This window comes from Myotis daubentonii, chromosome 18, assembly GCF_963259705.1.
Source record: "Myotis daubentonii chromosome 18, mMyoDau2.1, whole genome shotgun sequence".
Classification (NCBI taxonomy): domain Eukaryota; kingdom Metazoa; phylum Chordata; class Mammalia; order Chiroptera; family Vespertilionidae; genus Myotis; species Myotis daubentonii.
This window is the reverse complement of record NC_081857.1, coordinates 43,449,139-43,469,917: the sequence shown is the minus strand read 5'-3', so window position 1 is coordinate 43,469,917 and position 20,779 is coordinate 43,449,139. Positions and strand designations below refer to the sequence as shown.

The window sequence follows — 20,779 nt, the reverse complement described above, 5'->3', positions numbered from 1 at the left end:
CTCAGCCGCCGTGGGCCTGGCTCTGAGCTGGGGGGGTGGGGGGGGCCCCTCACCTGTGGTCCAGGTGACTGAAGTCCTGCAGGTTCAGTTCGCGGGTGTCCTGGGTCAGATAGATCGTGTCCACATCCTGTTGGAAACAGCGCAGTCATGTGAACAGTCCGCGTGGGGCGGGGGGGGGGGGGGGGGGGGGGGCGGGGGGGGGGTAAGACAGCGACACGGGCGGATTCGGACGTGATCTGAGCAAGGAAGACTGTGAGCAACAACGAAGGGTGGGAAACAGAGAAACAAGCCAGGCAGACCCTGAAAGAGTCTCTGTGTGTTTATGAATGTGTGTGGTATGTTTGTGTGAGCGTGTGTCTGTGTGAGTATGTATGTACTGGGTTGTGTGTCTGTGAGTGTGTGTTTGTGTAAGCGTGAACATGTGTGTGTTGTGCATCTGTGTCTGTGTGTGTGCATGTGAGTGTGTATGAGTGTATGTTGTATCTGTGTGTGTGAGTGTGTGTATGTACAGGATTGTGTGTGTGTCTGTGAGTGTGTTGTGTGTGAGTGATTGTGTAAGTGTGAACGGGTGTGTGTTGTGCATCTGTGTCTGTGTGTCTGTCTGTGAGTGTATGAGTGTGTTGTGTGTGAGTGATTGTGTAAGTGTGAACGGGTGTGTGTTGTGCATCTGTGTCTGTGTATGTGCATGTGAGTGTGCACACTGCACACAGGCACACTCACCCACTGCACTTCCTCCCTGTACGGGAACCCCAGCCAGTCGCAGACACAGGCGTACATCTGAGAGAACCCACCTAGAACATAAGCGGAAACGGGACAGGTTTTCGGGGAAGCGAGTGTGAAGCTGAAACTTAAAAGCTCCCACGCTGGGCGCTGGGCGGGCTCCTTCTCTGCTTGGGAACCAGGACGCCCCCGTGCGGGCGGGCGGGCGGGGTGGGATGTGTAGAGCTTAAGTACAGCCCCCTCCACCGCCTGCTGATTACAGCTTCCCACGGACTGCAGCCGCCACGCGCACTGGGCTAGACCTCACGGCCTGGCGGGCCCCACGCAGCCTGAGAGCCGGGGAATGTGCTCACCACAGGGGCCCTGCTCGGCCGCCGGCTGGCTGTCCCACTCGGCCTGCAGGCTGGCCAGCCGCTCCGGCGGCTCCATGGACACCCTCTTCATGATTTTCCTGCAGGACCACAACAACGAGGAACGTCAGAAATCAAGTGTTTCAGACTGCACGCAGAAATCTATTTTGTGAGAGACCATTATTTTATTTTTTTTAAATATATTTTCATTGATTTCAGAGAGGAAGGAAAAGAGAGAGAGATGTCAATGATGAGAGAGAATCATCCATCGGCTGCCTCCTGCACACCCCCTACTGGGGATCGACCCCACAACCGGGGCATGTGCCCTTGATGGGAATCGAACCTGGGACCCTTCAGTCCACAGGCTGACGCTCTATCCACTGAGCCAAGCCAGCCAGGGTGCCACACCTGTCGGAGTTTTCTGCACAAACCCTGTCCACCTCATCCCTTCACAGCCAGGCATCCGCCTCTCCCTCCAAACCTGGCACCACGCAGGTCAAGGTCGCCCGTGCCCTCACGGTGCAAACCCACCAGACAGCTCTGCCCAGAGCGTGCCTGATGCTGATCCACTGTGGACAGCCTCTGCCCCGAGCGTGCCCGATACCCAGTGTCACCGCGCCAAGCCCACTGGCTCTGGGCTCCCCGGGAGTCTCACCCACCTTGCCTGTCCAGGGCCCTCATCACAGCCAGGCCGCACCCACGGTGACACCATGACCCTCACACCTGCTGGGCCTGCAGCCCAGCCCTTCCCTCCAAGCTCCAGCCCCCCCGCCTCACAGCCCCGGACATCCCCACCGAGACGTCCTGCAGGTCAAGCTCAGCGTTCCTGACGCAGGTGGTCGGGGTTTACCCTCAAAAGCACCCACCCAAGGAGGCGCTCTGGCCTCAGGGCAAGGGAGACAGGCCAGGACCCTGTGGGGCAAAGCGGCTCCATCGAGTGAGCGTGTGGCTGACTCAGATGTGAGCACAGCGTGGTGTGTCCCAGGTGCCGGCACCCTGCGACCCCATCGCATGTGAACAGGCTACTGTACTGGCCCAACAGCACCAGAGTCCTCTGCGAGAGAGGCTGGGTTCATTCACGCATTATTCCCACACGGCGACTCCTTCGGAACATCGGGTGACCATCTCGTTTAAAAAGGTGGAAAGAACCCCTAAGCAGTTGTCGAACGGGAAGACAGAGGCCCCAATGTCGTGTGATGTGTTGGGACACAACAGTGAAGCAACTAAGTTTGTGTGTGTGGCTGTACTGTGAGCACGTTTTCGTACAGAAGGAATATTAAACCTGTGTCTTTGGGGGAAAAAACACAAAAACATCCGCACCCACCCCAGGACGCGCTCCCCAAGTACAAACCTGTCCCCCCAAATCCTGAGCTTACATGCTTAACAGGCAGACATAAACACGAACTGATATCTTAAGGTGCATTTCAGAAAACCGAGAGAAAAAGGAAAGAGGCTAATTATTATGTTTACGTTCAATTTGGTGTTTTTTTTAGGTTTCCTCTTACTGACCAGAAAATAAAACACAAAGGAATGGTGTTCTGTCCTCATTAACCCGCAGGTGACGCCCGCACACCAAGCCTTGGTCCCGGGCACCCACGGAGCGCTGGGCGCAGAGGTCCCACGGGAGGATCCCAGAGCGAAAACCTCACCCCAGGCGGGCAGAGCCACACAGAAAACCTCGGCCGTGGAGCAGGGCCGAGTGGGAGGAGGCCAGCCCTCACCCGCCGCCCCCCCGGGACTCACAGGGGAGACAGGCCGGGAAAGATCCTCCGCAGGCAGGAGCCCAGGTGCACCAGCACCTCGCTCACGTCCTCGGGCGCCGCCATCCTCAGGGACAAGCTGTACTTCTCGGTTTCCACGGCCATCTGCAGGGGGAAGGGCGGGGACCGCGTCATCACAACCCGTCCCTCGCCTGTGTGACCGTACGTGACAGAAAAGAATGCCCTGCCCGCCCAGGGGGCTCAGTGGCTCATCATCGACCTCGGAACCAGGAGGTCACGGTTCCGTTCCCGGTCAGGGCACGTGCCGGGCTGTGGGCTGATCCCCAGTGAGGGGCGTGCAGGAGGCAGCCGATCCGTGATTCTCTCTCATCACTGATGTTTCTCTCTCTCCCTCTCCCTTCCTCTCTGCAGGAATGAGGCCCTGAGGTTGGAGGACGGGTGGGAGGGCCCACGCCAGGCAGCAGCAGGGGCGGCGCTGGGACCCAGGCTCCTGACGCCCTCAGGGCTGCTGGCCCCAGTGGCCTCTGAAAGCTGCCTCTAAACCCCAGTTCTGGAACCGAGTCCCGTCTGGAATAGGCTCGGTTACCCAGACCTAAGAGAAAGCTCTGCTGTCACTCCCACCTGCTCTAGAAAGCCGTTGTTGTGCAAAAACACGATAGGAATTCACGTTTCTTTAATATATATATGTATACACACACACACACACACACACACACGCACACACACACACTGATTGATTTCAGAGAGGAAGAGAGAGAAACATCCATGATGAGAGAGAATCATGGGTCGGCTGCCTCCTGCACGCCCCACACTGGGGATCAAGCCCACAACCCGGGCCTGTGCCCCGACCGGGAATCGAACCGTGACCTCCTGGCTCACAGGTCGGCACCCAGCCCCGCTCCGCGCCGGTGCGGTAACCAGCTGCTCCCGCAGTTACTGAGAAGGCTTTCCTCACGGGAACAGCCCGACCCTGCCCACAGGCCCTTTCAGCCTCTCTCCGGAGCCTCCTGTCCCTCATCTTGCTTTTCCACATTCTCTCGAGAAACGTTCAACAGTGAGACCAACCAGAGGATGTGTCGCGGTGTCCGACCCTCAGGGGAGGGGATGACCCGCGGTCCGCCCACGGTCTCCGCGGCCCACTCACCTGCGCGGGCTTGCTGCAGGTGACGCCCTGAATGTCCAAGTAGCTGAAGGTCAACTCGAGCTGCAAGGAGGGGGTGGGGGACACAGACCTGTGATCAGGGCTCAGAGCACAGTTCAGGGTGAAAACGCTGCAGGCAGCGACGCACCAGCAGCCGGAGGTGGGCTGGCGTGTCTCCGTCCATCGCCGAGGTGGGCCCTCGATGGACCGTATTTCAGAAAGAGCACTGCGTGCTCCCCCGGGAAGGTTCATCCTGGGACAAACCCACTGGGAAGCGCTGGCATTTCTACTCTGGTTTTTCATTCATTTAGAAATGAAGTGTGCAGTGAGGCATCTAAACCCATTTTTTCTTTTATTTCAATGTTTGCTTCAGAGTCACCGCCGGATGACGTCACATCCACTGTCCTTTCTGAACCCTGACCTCTCCGGGGACACGGACCACTCAGGGAGCCATCATTCCCCCTGCCGTCTCCCAGAAGATTCACATTTTGAATGGATTTAGAGAAACACGGTATTTAGGAGTTTTAAACCAGGCTTAAGTGAAACACATAAATAAAAGCCCTCTCTCCCCCTGCAGGTAGGGAAATAATTTATTTCCTTCTTATTTTAGCAATAAGGGTCCCTTCCACTCTCCTCCTGGGATCAGCACTTATTTTCTTCAAAATAGGCCCAGCCCTGGCCGGTGGCTCAAGTTGGAGCATCGTCCCGTAGGCCAAAAGGTTGTGGGTTCGATCCACAGTCAGGGCGGGTAGGGGAGACAACAATCGATGTCTCTCTCCCACATGGATGTCTCTCTCTCACTCTCTTCCTCTCTCTCTAAAATCAATGGAATCAGCCTCAGTGAGGATTTAAAGAAACAGTAGGTCCAGTCTCCCCTCCCTGCCTTTTTCCTGGACAGTGGCCACCGACCTCCCTGGCTCCAGCCTCTCACGCTCCTGCAGACAATGGACGAGTCGGGGCCTCTGGTCTGTCCTCTCCTTCCACCTAGAAGTGTAACGGGACCAAACAGGACCCAAACCCGGGACCCTCTGCTCTGCTCCCTCGAGTGGGTGGTACTATCATATGGGTGGTGCATGTGTGTATGTGCGCACATGGATACGCGGGGGTGGGCTGTACCGCCCCATGTATGGTACACATGGGACGTGTGTTTCTTGATGTGTGCACGTGTTGTGAGTGGTGCATGTGTGTGGTGTTTGCGGTGCATTTGCTAGAGTGTGTGCATGTGCTGTGTATGCTTGTACATGTGTGCATGGTGTGTGCATGTATTTGAGTGTGTGCACGTGTTGTGCATGATGCATGTGTGCATGCATGTGCATGGTGCATGTGTTTGTGTGTGCACAGTGTGTGTGGTGCATTTGCTGGTGTACACGTGTGTAGTGCATGTGTGCACATGTGCGTGGTATGTGTGCAATGGCCCTGTGTGCATGGTGTGTGTGCACATGTGTGTGCATACTGTGTGTGGTGCATTTGCTGGTGTGCGTGTGTGTAGTGCATGTGTGCATATGTGTGTGGCATGTGTGCAATGGCCCTGTGTGCATGGTGTGTGGTGCATTTGCTGGTGTGTGCGTGTGCAGTGCATGTGTGCACATGCGCGTGGTGTGTGTGTGCATGTGCCCTGTGTGCATGGTGTGTGCGTGTGCCCGTGTGTGCATGATGCGTGTATGCGTGCGTTGGCAGGAGGAACCTCGGCGCCGGCACTCACCTTGGAGGGGATCCGCGCTGCGAGCAGGAAGGCCCGGCAGGACGTCAGCACCTGCGGCGGAGAGAGCGTCAGTCCGGGCTGCGGCACCGGAGCGGGTCAGGGCGCAGCCTCGTCCTCCCCTCCCCTCCCCGCCCTCCCCGGCGCCAGGCCGAGGCCCAGTCTCACCTTCCAGTGAGAGCGTCGGCGGGGTCCCTGCCGGCACCTGGACCTGCCAGGTGTGTGTGGGGGGGGGGGGGCAGGAGCAGGTGCTCCCGGGGCTCACCTCTGAGGCAGGACAATTTTTGTGAATGGTCCCCGGGATAGTTTCCCATTGAGTTTTAGGGAGACGGAGAGAGTCGTGGACCCGACCAGGGCCGGGCGGGGAGGAGCCTGCACCAAGGTCCGTGCCCTTGAGCGGACTCTAACCCAGGACCCTCCAGTCCGGGGGCGGACACTCTAATCATTGAACCACACGGGCGAGGGCTACTTTTTATTTTCCTTGTGACCCGCTTCCCTCCTGGCCGTTTGCTTTCCATCCTCCAGAACACGCGGCATGACAGGCCTGGCCATCTCAGCTGGGGGCCAGGCAGTCGCCGCCCACCAGGAAGGGGCCCAGCCCCGGAACCCTCATCGGGGGCATGCGCGCCCACCGCCCCCCCCCAGGCCTGGCTCCTGCTGAGAACTGTTCACTGCAGGGTCGGGTGAGAAGTCCCTGGGCCACCAACACCTCCCTCTTCCCTCCACACCCCTCCTCCAGGGGCTGCGATCATCGGAAGCCGTGCCCCAGGGAGGAACTCTAAATTCCGCATTTACAGAGGCCGCTTCCGAGCCTGCTGAAGAGCAGAAGGTGGGTTGCGGGTTCGATCCCCAGGAGGCCTAGCAGGGGGCAGCCCATCCACGATTCTCTCATCGCTGATGTTTCTCTCTCCCGTCTTCTCTGAAATCAACAAAAATATTTTTTAAAATGAAATAGTAATTTCACCACCTCCTTTACCAAATCTGCTAACGAGTGGCAAGTGGCCTGAGGTTTCCCGCCTCCCTGCTCTCACTAGACGTGCTAACGAGCAGGAAAATGAGTCTGCAGCCCGAGGATCCGAGACGAATCACGGTGAAACCGCAAAGGCCGGCTTGTTAAGACTTGGCCGCCTGCACCCCAGAAGGGCGCTTCTGTCCGCGCCGCCTGCCCCAAACGCCAAGGTGAAACATCTCGTCGTTCACTCCTCCGTCAAGCCAGCCGGCAGAGGCTGTCATGCTCCCCACCAGCAAGAACCCCCAAAATGTTCCCACCACCATGTCCCTCTGCCGTTCTCCCCGGCGAACCTACGGTCCCAGGGCCTGGGAGAGGTGGGCACCCAGGGGGGCCAGCCAGCGCGGACGAAGGAAGCAGGTGGGTGACCAGGAGGGGACTCGGCATTTCCTACGCACTCTCCCCGTTCCCAGTCCTGGCCCCCGAGGACCACAGCGCAGCGTCACCGAGGGAAGCTTCCGGAACATTAATGCACCTGTGTCGCTCAACTACCTGACCCCGTTACTGACGTCCTCACCGCACCAGCAAGCCCGAGTCCCAGCCCGTCCTCGCTGTCGGCCGGGTGGCACCCCAGTGAAATCCCAGGTGCCTCGGTGACTGCGTGTTCCCGAAAGGCCACGCCCGCCCATCACGGAGCTCAGCTCTCTGTTAATAACCAGGTTGGTGTCCAGCAGCCCCCAGACGATGACTTCTGTTCGGGAAGATGGTCTTAGTCATCCCTGCGTCCCCCACACGGAGCAAAGCGCTCGCCACAGCAGGTGTAGGAACATGGTGGGGGGCGGGGGGGTGGATGGATGGATGACAAGATGAAACAATTACATCCACTCAAAAAAAATAACAGCCTCACCAAGGATGTGTTTATTGATTTGAGAGAGAAAAGGAGGGGGAGAGGGAGAGAGAGAAGCAGGAATCGAACTGACAACCTTTGGTGTATGAGACAACACTCCAACCCACTGAGCCACCGGGCGGGGGCAGCCCCGCTTTTCAAGATGATCACAGCAGACTTGCCCGAGGAAAGTAAGCACAGACGGGCTGCGTGACGAGATCCTCCCGTGAGCAGTGGCGACGGGGGGGACACCTGCCACGGAGGGCGGCCCTGCTGGGCTTCGCTTAACCTCCCAGGGCAACGAGGTCGGGAAAACCCTAGGAACCGGCAGGTGTGGGCTTCTCTGCTCCAGAGGTAACCGTCTGAGAGCAAATCTAAAAATAGAAATGACTTTCAGCCCCGTGGGCGTGGCTCAGTGGCTGAGCATCGACCTATGAACAGGGAGGTCAGGGTTCGATTCCCGGTCAGGGCACAGGCCCGAGTTGCAGGCTCGATCCCCAGTGTGGGGCCTGCAGGAGGCAGCCGATCAGTGGTTCTCTCTCATCATTGAAGTTTCTCTCACACTCCCTCCCTTCGTCTCTGAAATCAATAAAAATTTTAAAAAAACAAATAGAAATGACTTTCAGGGAGTGCTAAGAAAAAACGGGTCAGTCCATGCCAGGCCTTCGCCCAGCAGTGCTGGACAGGCCCACCCCCGGGGGTCCACTGTCCATGGAGACCTCAGAGCTCTCTCCCTCACACCCCCTCCCACCCTCTGCCCAGCAACCCCACCCCGTCTGCAAGGCCCCGATGGCTCCGTTCCAAGAACAACTGGAAACACGCCTGGACATAGGAGAGTTTTTATGCTGCGTATTTCTACATGATGAGAACATTGCCCTCCGCAGCCTGGCACTATAATTTCTGGTCTATAATTTCTTAGGCAGAACTGACAGAAATTCGGAAAGTGTGAATTCAGGCGACTGAGTCAAAGCGAAAAAGGCAGGAAAACACACGGCTTCTTGACTCAAGACAGAGTTGGGACAGGGCTGGGCCCACTCCCTTCCAGCCGCCTCCACCTGAGCCTGGGCTCCAGCACCTTCTGCCTCCTCTGATTTGGAGCCGGCTCGGGGTCGCGTCCACACCCGCAGGCCTGTGTCTGCTGCCCATTAGGATGCGGGGTCATGACACCAGGAGGCAGAGGGCACTTAGCTATGAGGAGCTGGTGTGTTTGGGGGAAAGGCCTCCATCCTCTGAAATCCCGGACTGCGGGAGCTTGCCAGGCCTGAGGGCTGACCTTGGGCAGGGGTTTTCCAATGGTTTTCCCCCTGAGTGCTTTCTGCAAACAACGCCTTCCTGAGGCCATTATGTAAAACAGATGGAAGCTAAGCTGCTTGTGGGGAAGTGAAGGCACCTGGGAGATGGGACCAGCGTCCCCCTGTAGCTCTGGGTCGGGGAGATGGGGGCTGGGTTGGTCCTGGTGGTGGGATGGGGCAGCCAGGGGGAGGGGGAGCCCCGGGGAGAGGCCAGGGCTGACATTTACTAGGCACAGAAGGGCCTCAGTATCTTCAGAACTTCCTGTTCGTGCCCGTGAGGCTGGGCCAACGAGCTCACCTTCCACAGCAAGCCAGTATACACACAAAAGTGAGAACATGGTCCTAGCCAGTTTGGCTCAATGGATAGAGCACCGGCCTGCGGACTGAAGGGTCCTGGGTTCGTTTCCAGTCAGGGGCACATGCCCAGAATGCAGGTTTGAGCCCCAGTATGGGGAGGTGTAAAAGGCAGCCGATCCATGATCCTCTGTCATCGTTGATGTTTCTCTCTCTCTCCCTTCCTCTCTAAAATCAATAAAAATATATTGTAATAAAGTTTTATTGCAAAACAGCCACGTCCATTCATTGTCATACTGTCCGCAGCGGCTCCCACTCAGAGGTGGAGTCGAGGGCGCAGAGACCCGGCCTGTGGGCCTCACACACTTGCTACCCGGCCTTTTACAGGAGGGTCTGCCCACACCCTACGGACTGTCCCAGAGAACATGTCTTACAATTAACGTGGAAGACTTCCCCTACCGACTGTCCCATAGAACATGTCTGATAAATAAGGTGGGAGACTTACGCAGCTGAAGGCATTTGCAAGTGTCGGGCCAGGGCAGGCCGCCCCGAAAGACACCACTGTGGGGCATGTTGATCCCTTTGAACTACAGTTACTTAAGCAGCTGCTCGTGCAAGAACACTGGGGCCTCTGTCTGTGTCCCCCAAGCCCAGAGGCGAACCTCCCCGGGGACAGAGTCCTAACCACCAGAGTCGGGGGGTTCGGGGCCGACAGGTGGGTACACAGACCTGCTCTTTCTTTCATTTACTACCCAAGCCCCAACTCCGCATAGACGCCTCAGTGATGAGCACCCAAAACTACTAGTAAGCCTCTTTCTTCTCGAAAAGCCTCACAAATGCCTTGTTTCTTCCTGTAAAAAGGCACAGTGCCTGCTTTGGAGTCACTTCCTTTTTTAAAAATATGTTTTTATTGATTTCAGAGAAGAAGAGAGAGAGAGAAACATAATGATGAGAGAGAATCATGGATCGGCTGCCTCCTGCACACCCCCCACTGGGGATGGAGCCCGCCACCCGGGCCTGTGTCCCGACCGGGAATCAAACGGTGACCTCCTGGGTCCTAGGTCAACACTCAACCGCTGAGCCACGCCGGCTGGCTGGGCCGGGCCACTCTCTGAGCACCCATGTTTGATCCCCACGCAGACAGTTACCTGGCTTTTCTCCTGTTAATCTGTCTCATGTCAAGTGTACTGTCCATCCAGCGCCAGCACTGGGGAGGGGGAGGGGGACTTCTGGGTCCCGACAGAAGTTAATCGAATGTGCTGCTTGCTTCTGGTTATTACGGTTTTATTTATAGCCTCCAAATTGAAATCTACCAAAAACATGCCTCGAGAAAAAAAAAAAGGAAAAGGAAACCTAATGATAAGGAGACATTTTCTGGCTCTAATTCAGGCCATGGCATACTTCACGTCCGTGAGAGCCCTTAAGGAGCAGACGAATTCCATGGATGTGAAAAAAAAGTCAAAGAAAAGAGAAACGTGCCTAAGGAGGGTGAAAAGAAACCGAAGGCTCTGTGACCTGGAGCCGGGCGCCGGCCCACACAGCGCCTGGTCTCTAACGCAGAGGAACACGCCAGCCACACGGGGGCTGAGCACGGAGTGACACGCCGGCCACACGGGGGCTGAGCACAGAGTAACACGCCGGCCACACGGGGGCTGAGCACGGAGTAACACGCCGGCCACACGGGGGCTGAGCACGGAGTAACACGCCGGCCACACGGGGGCTGAGCACGGAGTAACACACCGGCCACACGGGGCTGAGCACGGAGGAACACGCCGGCCACACGGGGGCTGAGCACGGAGTGACACGCCGGCCACACGGGGGCTGAGCACAGAGTAACACGCCGGCCACACGGGGGCTGAGCACGGAGTAACATGCCGGCCACACGGGGGCTGAGCACAGAGTAACACGCCGGCCACACGGGGGCTGAGCACGGAGTAACACGCCGGCCACACGGGGGCTGAGCAGGGAGAGCCCTGAGGCTGCGTTCGCTGTGCCCCACGGGGAGGCCGCCCAGAAAGTGCTCTGGAAAACCAGCCATCCCAGCCCTTCCCGCAGGGGACGCAGGGAAGACAGAGAGTGAGAACGGAGGCCTGCACCTGTCACGCCCACCCTGTCACACCTGCCCTGTCACACCTACCCTGCCACACCTGCCCCTGTCACACCTGCCCTGCCACACCTGCCCTGTCTACCCACCCTGCCACACCTGCCCCTGTCACACCCACCCTGCCACACCTGCACCTGTCACACCGGCCCCTCCAGCTTCAGGCCTTGGAAGGAAGCCAAGCCCGGCCACCTGCCCACAGCTGCCTCCTCAGGGCCCAGGCTCTCCTGTTGCCGGGAGGCCTCACCTTCCTCAGAAAGACCTGATGTCTTCCTGCCCAGCCCACGCTCTTCTCTCCATCTCCCCAGACTCCACGCCCCCTCCCGGTCCCCCCCAAATCCCACACGGGGGCGTGGCTGCTCACAGGGGCCCGAGCACAGAGCCCATGGTGTCAGGGACGCTCCCTGGGGCTGCGTCCCCTGTGACCCCAGGCCCGCCCCTCCCTGTGGTCTGCCCACCCAGGTGCCAGGGGCTGCATCCCTCTGCTGGATCGGTACCTGTGTCTGTGGCGCCCTGGGCCATGAGCTTCTGGCCCGCAGAAAACACACACCATGTCCCTCCCACAGAGGTCAATGGTGGCACCACCAACAGGGGTCAAGGGTCAGGCCCCTGCTAACTGCTTTCTCCGGTTATCTTATCTGATTCCCAAAACACCCCTCAGGGCAGCCACCACCGCCTTCCTCAGAAGCTAAGACTTGAACTGGAGGCCACGCAGCTGGGACAGGCTGAGCCAGGGCTCCCACCGGGTCTGCCTGGTTCCAGGTGTGCGTGACCTCCCCCCAAAGGGGCTCAGTGAAACCACCTGGTGACGGGAGCCCGCACAGAGCTGGGTTCCACCCTCGGTGCCCTGTCCTTTCACTTCCTGCCAGGAAGGCTCCAGACACAGGCACCCGCCACTCGGCACACAGAACAGCCCCTACCCGCCCCCAACTCCTCACTCCCGGGGCCTGCAGACCCTGCAGACACTTTACAACTGTTTCCTTTTTTTTTCAATTACATGATTACACTCATGTAATCTTTTTATATATTTTTAATTGATTTCAGGAGGAAGGGAGAGGATGAGAGAGATAAAAACATCAATGATGACAGAGAATCATCAATCAGCTGCCTCCTGCACGCCCCACTCTGGGGATCAAGCCCGTAACCCGGGCATGAGCCCTGACCAGGAATCAAACCCTGACCTCCTGGTTCATAGGTTGATGTTCAACCACTGAGCCACACCAGCCAGGCTCCCCCAGCATTTAAACCCAGCCTTCACCCAAGGCCCTGCACAGACGCGGGCCTCGGTCTGAGCCTGAGAAGAGACTCCTGAAACCAGAGAACCGCGGTTACTGGCGCTCCCGGTGACAGCGAAGCAGAAGGGCTGTGCGATCGCTCAGGCCCAGGCTCCGTCCACAGAGGCGCTGCCGCCTGGACCGTGGGATCTGTTCCTGCTGACGCGGCAACAACAACACAAGCCGAACAGCACCGCCCCCCACACGCCCCCTGCACCGCACCGAGCCGTGCCAGACCCCGGTCAGTACGGCGTGTTCTGACCGATTCAACTGTGGGTGGGACAAGGGACCGTGACATGAGGGTGACGTAAGTGGCAGACGTGCAGCCTCAGTAGTTCCACATGTGCACGCGGCCGCATTTCCGGGGAAGCCATGGGAGACGCACGCAGGGAGCCCAGCTCAGCAGGCTCTGGGGTTCTGGGTCACGGGGCGCCACGGTGCCCACTGCTCTGAGGGATGCTCCGTTCAGGCCTGTTTTGTCCCCAAACTGACTGCCCACCCTCGTGGTCATTTGAAAACATGGATCTTGCCCAGCCGGCCTGGCTCAGGGGTTGAGCATCGACCTGTGAACCAGGAGGTCAGGGTTCAATTCCTGGTCAGGGCACCTGCCCAGGTTTCGGGCTTGATCCCCAGTGTGGGGCGTGCAGGAGGCAGTCGATCAATGATTCTCTCTCATCACTAATGTTTCTCTCTCTCTCCCTCTCTCAAATCAATAAAAATGTATTTAAATATATATATATTTTTTTTTCATTACAAAAATGAAGAGTGTCGCTCAGCCGACACGTGCGGGGACACTAGGCAAACCCTGAGCTCAGGCTCCGGCTGGCAAGGTAAACATTTCTAGGGTCGCTGGCAAGGTTCCATTACCCAGACCTGCCAGCTCACGGCCCTTACGTCCGGAAGAGCTCCGCGACGTCGGTCATTTTCCACGGAAAAGCCGCAGGGTCCACGAGGGCAGGAAGGACAGCATCTGTCTAGACCGGGGGCGGGGATGTCCGGCCCAAGAATCATCTGGCCCGGCCCTGCCGAGGCATGAGGGTGGGCGTTAACTCAGTGTTTGGCCAGTGGTGGCAGCTACTTTGAGCTGATACTTGTGTACGGTCCTCGAATGTTACAAACATCCAGATGCCCTTGGAAGGAAAAAGGTTCCCCATCCCAGGTCAGGGCACAGGCCGGGGTGGTGGGCTCGATCCCCAGTGGGGGCCGTACAGGAGGCAGCCAATCAGTGATTCTCTTTCCTCATGGACGTTTCCCTCTCTCCCTCTCCCTTCCTCTCTCTGAAATTAATCTAAAAATAAAAATAGCCCTAGCTGGTGTGGCTCGGTGGATAGAGCGTTGGCCTGCGGACTGGAGGGTCCCGGGTTCGTTTCCGGTCAAGGACACAGGCCTGGGTTGTGGGCTCCATCCCCAGTGGGGGGCGTGCAGGAGGCAGCCGATCGATGATGCTCATCATTGATGTTTCTCTCTCTCTCCCTCTCCTTTCCTTTCCTTCCTTTCTGAAATCAATAAAAATATATATATTTTTAATAATAAAACAAATAAATAAAGAAGATTCGATGTGTGGACTTAGCAGCGGTGGGCGGGGACCGCTGCCTGGACCGCCCCTGGGCCCCCCTGAGCATGGGGCCGCTTGGCGTCCGGGTGCTGAGAGCCCAGCACAGAACGTTCCTCCCGGCACGAGCCCAGAACAGAGCTGGAGGGAGAACACGCCGTCCCTGCCTCCCAAAGGCCAGGGCGACCCCATCTCCTCGCTTCGAAGCTGCACGTTTCTTTAAAGAAGGAAACGCATAAGAGACCTGGCTTTGAGCACACAGTCCTCACAGTCCCTGCTTTGAGAAAAGGAGAACTGAGCACGGACGAGAACAGGCTGTGCGTCCCAGGCCGGATGGAAGGTCACGGCGGCGTCAAAGGCCCCGAGAGGGAGGCGGGCGCCTCCGGGCTCCCTGCCTGGCCCACGGCCTCGGCCTCGCCTCCTGGTCCGTGGAGAGAATCGTCATCGCCACGGTGACGGCTGCAGGAAGCACTCGGGCCCGGCTTGTAAAGGCGGAGTGAACAGGTGGGGCCCGGAGCGGCTCGCGCGGAGTGAAACAGCCGGTCAGACAAGGACACACCGCGGACCCCACTTCCCCGGCAGCCTCAGGAGCACAGCACAGCAGGCCCTCGGTCACGTCGGGGATCCGCGCCTGCAGAGTCACGGCACCCACCTACTCGGGCACCTACGTCACTCACGTGGGGCACACACACGAAGGGAAACAGTGAAAACATTCAAAAGAAAGATAACAATTCCTGACCTTTACTTGTGGTAAATACATAATAAAAAACATAAAGCACATATGCACATCCGTCGAAATGACGGAACTTTATTTTTTTAATAAATACATGGGAGATGGCGACGTAACCACGAAACGACGTACGTCGAGTCCGACGTAACCCGAGGGCTGTCTGTGAACTGACAACGAAAACGGATCCAGAGACGGGGAACAGGCTGAGGCGTCTCAGGCGGGAGCCAGGTGGGGGTGGGAAGAGATCAGCCAAAGACGTTGTCTGCGTAGATGCATCACCCACGGGCAAGGCTACAGGATGGGGCAGGCCTGGGAGGGGCAGGCCTGGGAGAAGGGGGTCAAGGGTGGGGAAGGGAACATCTGTAATACTTTCCACAATAAAGATTTTTTTTTAAAAGGTTACAGCCGTGCGAATCCATTACAGAGCAGCACGAAACGACGGAATTACAGAGGACAGAGCACTGTGAGGGGGCTGGCGGTCACGGGGCTTTCCACATGCAATGGAAGTGCACAGAATTAAACACACCCCCACACACCCCACCCCACCCCACCCACCCCACCCCACCCCACCCCACCCACCCCCACACACCCCACCCCACCCACCCCCACACACCCCACCCCACCCCACCCCACCCCAGTGCAGGGAACACCGGCAGATCCTGAGCGAGACGACTGTATCAATGTTAGCGGCGGGATTGTGACTTTGTGGCATCGCTCTGCAACATGTTATCACCGAGGCGACGGTGAGAGGAACACAGGGGTTTTGTTATTTCTTACAACTGCATCCGAATCGACACTTTTTTCTCAAACGAGGGCTTTTAAAATCTCATCGGCCTAAGAACTGCCTGGGAGTCGGGAAGGTCCCGCCAGGGGCCGGAGGTGTTCCTCTCACCCCCAGACCAGGAGGCAGCCCGTCCATGATTCTCGCTCATCACTGACGTTCCTCTCTCCCCCTCTCCCTTCCTCTCTCTGAAATCAATAAAAATATATTTTTAAATACATTTTATTGACTTTTTTTTACAGAGAGGGAGAGGGATAGAGTTAGAAACATCGATGAGAGAGAAACATCGACCAGCTGCCTCCTGCACGCCCCCCACTGGGTGTGCCCGCAACCCAGGTGCATGCCCTTGACCGGAATCGAACCTGGGACCCTTCAGTCCGCAGGCCGACGCTCTATCCACTGAGCCAGACCGGTTAGGGCAATAAACATATTTTTAAAAAAGGAAAAAGAAAACCTAGTTCTTCCTTGCTACTTCCCCAACATGTTTAATGTCCTGGAGGTTTTAACACGTCGATAAGGGACACGTGGACAGACGGGCGCTGCAGGGGCTGCTCTATTACTGCCCACACCTCCATGAGGCCTGTTCACGTCAGTGGTCTTTGCGTCCGGCTCTGAACACCCCTTTTTACAACCGGTTTATGTCCGGCGCACCTTGGGCAAGCCTCAGCCCTCTCCTCACCCGGCGGCCCCGATTCACAGCCCCGGTCACTACTTCACTCCCTGCGACACCCACAGCCTCGCCGAAAGCCTCGGCGCCTCCATTTGCCCGTCTGTAAACGGCGATAATCGCGCCCAAACATACAGCTCAAGGGAGGTCGAACGAGAGCGCGGGACCGTGCCCGCACGCAGCACGCGGACGTCAGCTCCTGCGGCACCGTGACCGTCGCCCTCTCTGTCCTGACTTCCCCTCGGGGTCTCGGAGGTCACGCGGGACCATCCCATGTTGGTACTTTCTGTGGGGACTTTCCCCTTATCTCCTCCACGGGAATCGCTCACAAATAACGTGGCCAGAACGCAAATGGTTGAGAGTCCCTAATTTTCCTGACTTCTGAACTCTGATCGGTCCCTTAGCCACGACTGGTTGATTGATTGATTGATTGGTTGGTTGGTTGATTGATTTCAGAGAGGAAGGGAGAGGGAAAGAGAGAGAGAAACATCAGTGAGGAGAGAGAATCACTGATCAGCTGCCTCCTGCAGCCCCACAACCCAGGCCTGTGCCCTGACCGGGGCTTGAACCGCGACCCCTGAGCCCCGCCGGCCAGCCTTAGCAGCGTTTTCTAAAACCACAGCTTCCTGGACTGTCTTCGTCAGCATTTGCTCTGGGGGTTCTGATGGCCACCGTCCTGCACCCTCCTCGGACCAGGGGGACCAGTGCCCCCCCGTGGCCAGCGACCTGCACTGTAAACACACATGCTGGGGTTCGAGGTTCAACCTGAACCTGCAGAACGAAGCCCCACGGACTGGCCTCGCTGGGAGTGCAGCTGCTGGTCTTTGGCCTCTTCCAGTATCAAATCCTGGACCAAGGAGCCGGTACGCTTGGCCTCGAGCCAAAAGCAATACCTTTTAACGGCTCTTCGTCAGTCACTGGGAAGTCCGACAGGGAGGCAGTGGCAGGTAATGAAGAGTCCACACTCAGAACGGTGTGACCGGCACCGGTGCAAAAATAGCTACACGCGGACCCTGACCACGCTGATGGAAACTGAGGTGAGGCGTCACGGGAAACCCTGTGCTGCTTCCTCCTGCGGCTTGAAAAGCTCAATGACACTCACCCGGAACTCTGCCCGCCAGCCCGCCCTCCCCTGGGGAGAGGGTCAGAGTCAGGCCTGCAATCACATTCCCATGTCAGTTCCACATAGAAATGGCCTCCGCCTGGCAAGGCTGAAGAAAACACCTTAAATTCTAAGTCATGGCCGGGCCGGCGTGGCTCGGTGGTTGAACATTGACCTGCGAACCAGGAGGTCAGGGTTTGATTCCCCGTCAGGGCACAGGCCCAGGTTGTGGCTCGATCCCCAGTGGGGAGCGTGCAGGAGGCAGCCGGTCCGGGATGCTCTCTCCTCATGGATGTCTCTCTCCCTCCCCTCCTCTCTGACACCAGTAACAACGCATTTTTAAAGACGCACGTGTAGCCAAAACCGGTTTGGCTCAGTGGATAGAGCGTCGGCTTGTGGACTGAAAGGTCCCAGGTTCAATTCCGGTCAAGGGCATGTACCTGGGTTGCGGGCACATCCCCAGTGGGAGATGTGCAGGAGGCAGCTGATCAATGTTTCTCTCTCATTGATGTTTCTAACTATCTCTCTCCCTTCCTCTCTGTAAAAAATCAATAAAATATATTAAAAAAAAAAAAAGACGCATGTGTATGTAATGAGCTCACAAAGGGGGGAGAGCCATAAGGAAACACAGATAAAGACCTTGCCAGTCTCCTTGGGTTTGACGACAGCACAGGAAACCTGCGCGAGGCTGGACTCGCAGGACGTGGGAAAGGGCGTCCACAGGCGATTCCTTCCGAGTAAGATCAGGGCCTCGGCCGGGACTAAGCGACGGTGCGTGGCCTGTGGCTGCCCCTTGAGAATCCGTGGGACCAAGCAGCACCGAGGGGTGTAAACACCCCTAAAGAGGCCCGCCGGCGTGGCTCAGGGGTTGAGCGTTGACCTGTGAGCCAGGAGGTCACGGTTCCATTCCTGGTCAGGGCACAGGCCCGGGGTGCGGGCTCCATCCCCAGGGAGGCACATGCAGGAGGCCACCGATCAGTGATTCTCTTCCCTCATTGATGTTTCTCTCTCCCTCTCCCTCTCCCTCTCCCTTCCTCTGAAATCAATAAGATAAAAAGAAAAAGAAAAAGAAAAAGAAAAGAAGGACTGTGATCTGACGGGTCACCAGGGACACGGGCTCCGGGGCAGAGCTCAGCGTACAGTCCCAGCAAAGGGCGCAGTGCCGTCCGGTCACGCTCAGCACCCCTGAGCGCTCAGAGCTGCGTGGCCTTACGCACTACGCCCTTGGATTGAATATTTTTTATATCATTTTTTAAAAATATGTTTTTACTGATTCCAGAGAGAGAAAAGGAGAGGGAGAGAGAGAGAGGAGCATCAATGATGAGAATCATGGACCGGCTGCCACCTGCACACCCAGTACTGGGGGTCACGCCCGCAACCCAGGCGTGTGCCCTGATCGGGAATTGAACCCTGACCTCCGGTTCATAGGTCAAAGTTCAACCCCTGAGCCAGGCCGGCCGGGCTTTTGCCTCTATACTGAGTCAAAATATTAGTCACTAAATGAAAAATTTTCCAAAACTCCACCACATCACGTCCACTCCGACCAAACAGCCTTCTTGTTCTAAGCGCATCTCCCAGAGTTTTATTTCACAGGCAACAAAGAGGCATTCACGGGGCTGTCCTCGCCCGCCCGCCTCCTTCGCTCCCCCAGGAGCCCCCCTCGCCCCCACTGTTCCCGCTGCGGCAGCTTTCAGAGAACGCCACGCAGTCCCCGGCCGCGCGGCCAGCACAGACACGGGGTCTCTCGAGGGGCTGGCTGGTTACACTTGCGGGACGAGACCCCTGACATTCAACTTTTTAAAAATATATTTGCATTGATTTCAGAGAGGAAGGGAGAGGGGGAGACAGAAACATCAATGATGAAAAAAAAAAAAAATCAATGATGAGAGAGAATCGTGGATCGGCTGCCTCCTGCACGCCTCACACTGAGGACCGAGCCTGCAACCCGGGCGTGTGCCCTGACCGGGAATCGAACCCTGACCTCCTGGTTCCTAGGTCAATGCTCAACCACTGAGCAACACTGGCCGGGCTCAACATTCAACTTTCTAGAGCCAGCCTAGATCTCCGCCTCCTTGCAGCCTCCGTACCCGAGGGGTAAGAAGGGATGTGCCCCAGGCCTACGGCACACGGAGGACACAGACACTCAAAGTCAAGAAAGAAAGTCTATTCCGATTGTGAATGTCACGTGGGTGTTACACAGTCGGTGAGAAACGACCCCAAGAGCAGAGACTGGAGCAAACGCTGGAAGCGGAGCCGCCGCCGCCTGAGTCTGAGCAGCCGCCCGGTGCCGCCGTCGCCCGTTAACACAGGAGGGGAGCGGGCCATGAGGAAGCGGAGAAACGCGGGCGGGCGGCTCCCCGTGTCCCTAAAGCTCAGATAAGCGTACACGCTGGCTTCCTCCCACCCTGTGACGTCACAGCCGACTCCTGACCGCCCCGTGGGGAGGGCCCCTGCTGCTGGGCAGGCGCGTGGCTCAGCCACACAGGTGTTTCCATGGTCCATCTCGACAGGGTCCCTAACGGGCAGCGCAGCCGAGGGCGGATCTGCCCGAGAAGGAACAGAGCGAAACTCCAACGGCTCCTGAGAGTGAGGGGGCACAGACAGCGCGGCTTTTTTGGGGGGTTGTTTTTCATTTTGTTTGGTTTTTTTTGTTTTTTTTAATATATTTCAGGGAGGAAGGGGGAGAGAGAGAAACATTCATGATGAGAATCATGTATCAGCTGCCTCCTGCACGCCCCCTACTGGGGACTGAGCCTGCCACCCAGCATGTGCCCTTCACTGGAATCGAACCCGGACCCTTCAGTCCTCAGGCCGACGCTCTAGCCACTGAGCCACACCGGCCAGGGCGACATCAAGGCTGATGCGGACACATCGTTTGAAAGGCCACACCTGAAACAGTGGCTGAAACCGATGCCTTTCTGGAATAACACAGGGCACACCTGGACGGACACTCACACCAGTGCTCTGTGTTCGTGGATTGTGTACGGACTCCCTCCCTCACACAGGGAGCCACACCGACTGAGAGCCACGACCTGGCATCACAGAGGGGCCTGAGGGCAGAACAACGAGCAAGGACAGTCCTTCGCCCTTAGTGACGGTTAATCACGATAACGCAGTGACGCCCGGCCCATGTGGCTCCCATGGTTGGGTGTCATCCTATGCACCGAAAGGCTGCGGTTCAATTCCCGGACTTGATCCCTGGTGGGGGCGTGCAGGAGGCAGCCAATCCATGTTTCCCTCACATCAATGATTCCCTCTCTCTCCCCCTCTCTCTCCCTCTTTCAAAAATCAATAAAATATTGAAAAAAAAATCTTAAAATTTAAGAAGCTAATAATAATAGATTAAAACAATAATATATATACATAAAGGCCTAAGCGACAGAACGACCAGTCGACCGGTCACTATGACACGCACTGATCAGCAGGGGGCAGACGATCAATGCAGGAGCTGCCCCCTGGCGGTCAGTGCGCTCCCACAGCCAACCTCCGGTGGCAGCAGGCCAACTTCTCCAGGTCCCTC

At 57.5% G+C, this 20,779-nt stretch overlaps 1 protein-coding gene across 5 annotated transcripts in view; it reads right to left on the bottom strand.

Moving 5' to 3' along the window:
• Window positions 1-20,779, bottom strand: part of CARMIL1 (capping protein regulator and myosin 1 linker 1) — a 79,777-nt gene that overhangs the window by 42,371 nt on the left and 16,627 nt on the right. For all 5 annotated transcript variants that reach the window (XM_059674231.1, XM_059674230.1, XM_059674234.1 and 2 more), the window contains 6 exons: window positions 5,635-5,685; window positions 3,936-3,995; window positions 2,814-2,935; window positions 1,074-1,171; window positions 721-791; window positions 54-127 (listed from right to left, as the gene is read on the bottom strand). In XM_059674231.1, coding sequence (XP_059530214.1) covers window positions 54-127; window positions 721-791; window positions 1,074-1,171; window positions 2,814-2,935; window positions 3,936-3,995; window positions 5,635-5,685 — 476 coding nt within the window. The remainder of the gene's footprint in view (window positions 1-53; window positions 128-720; window positions 792-1,073; window positions 1,172-2,813; window positions 2,936-3,935; window positions 3,996-5,634; window positions 5,686-20,779) is intronic.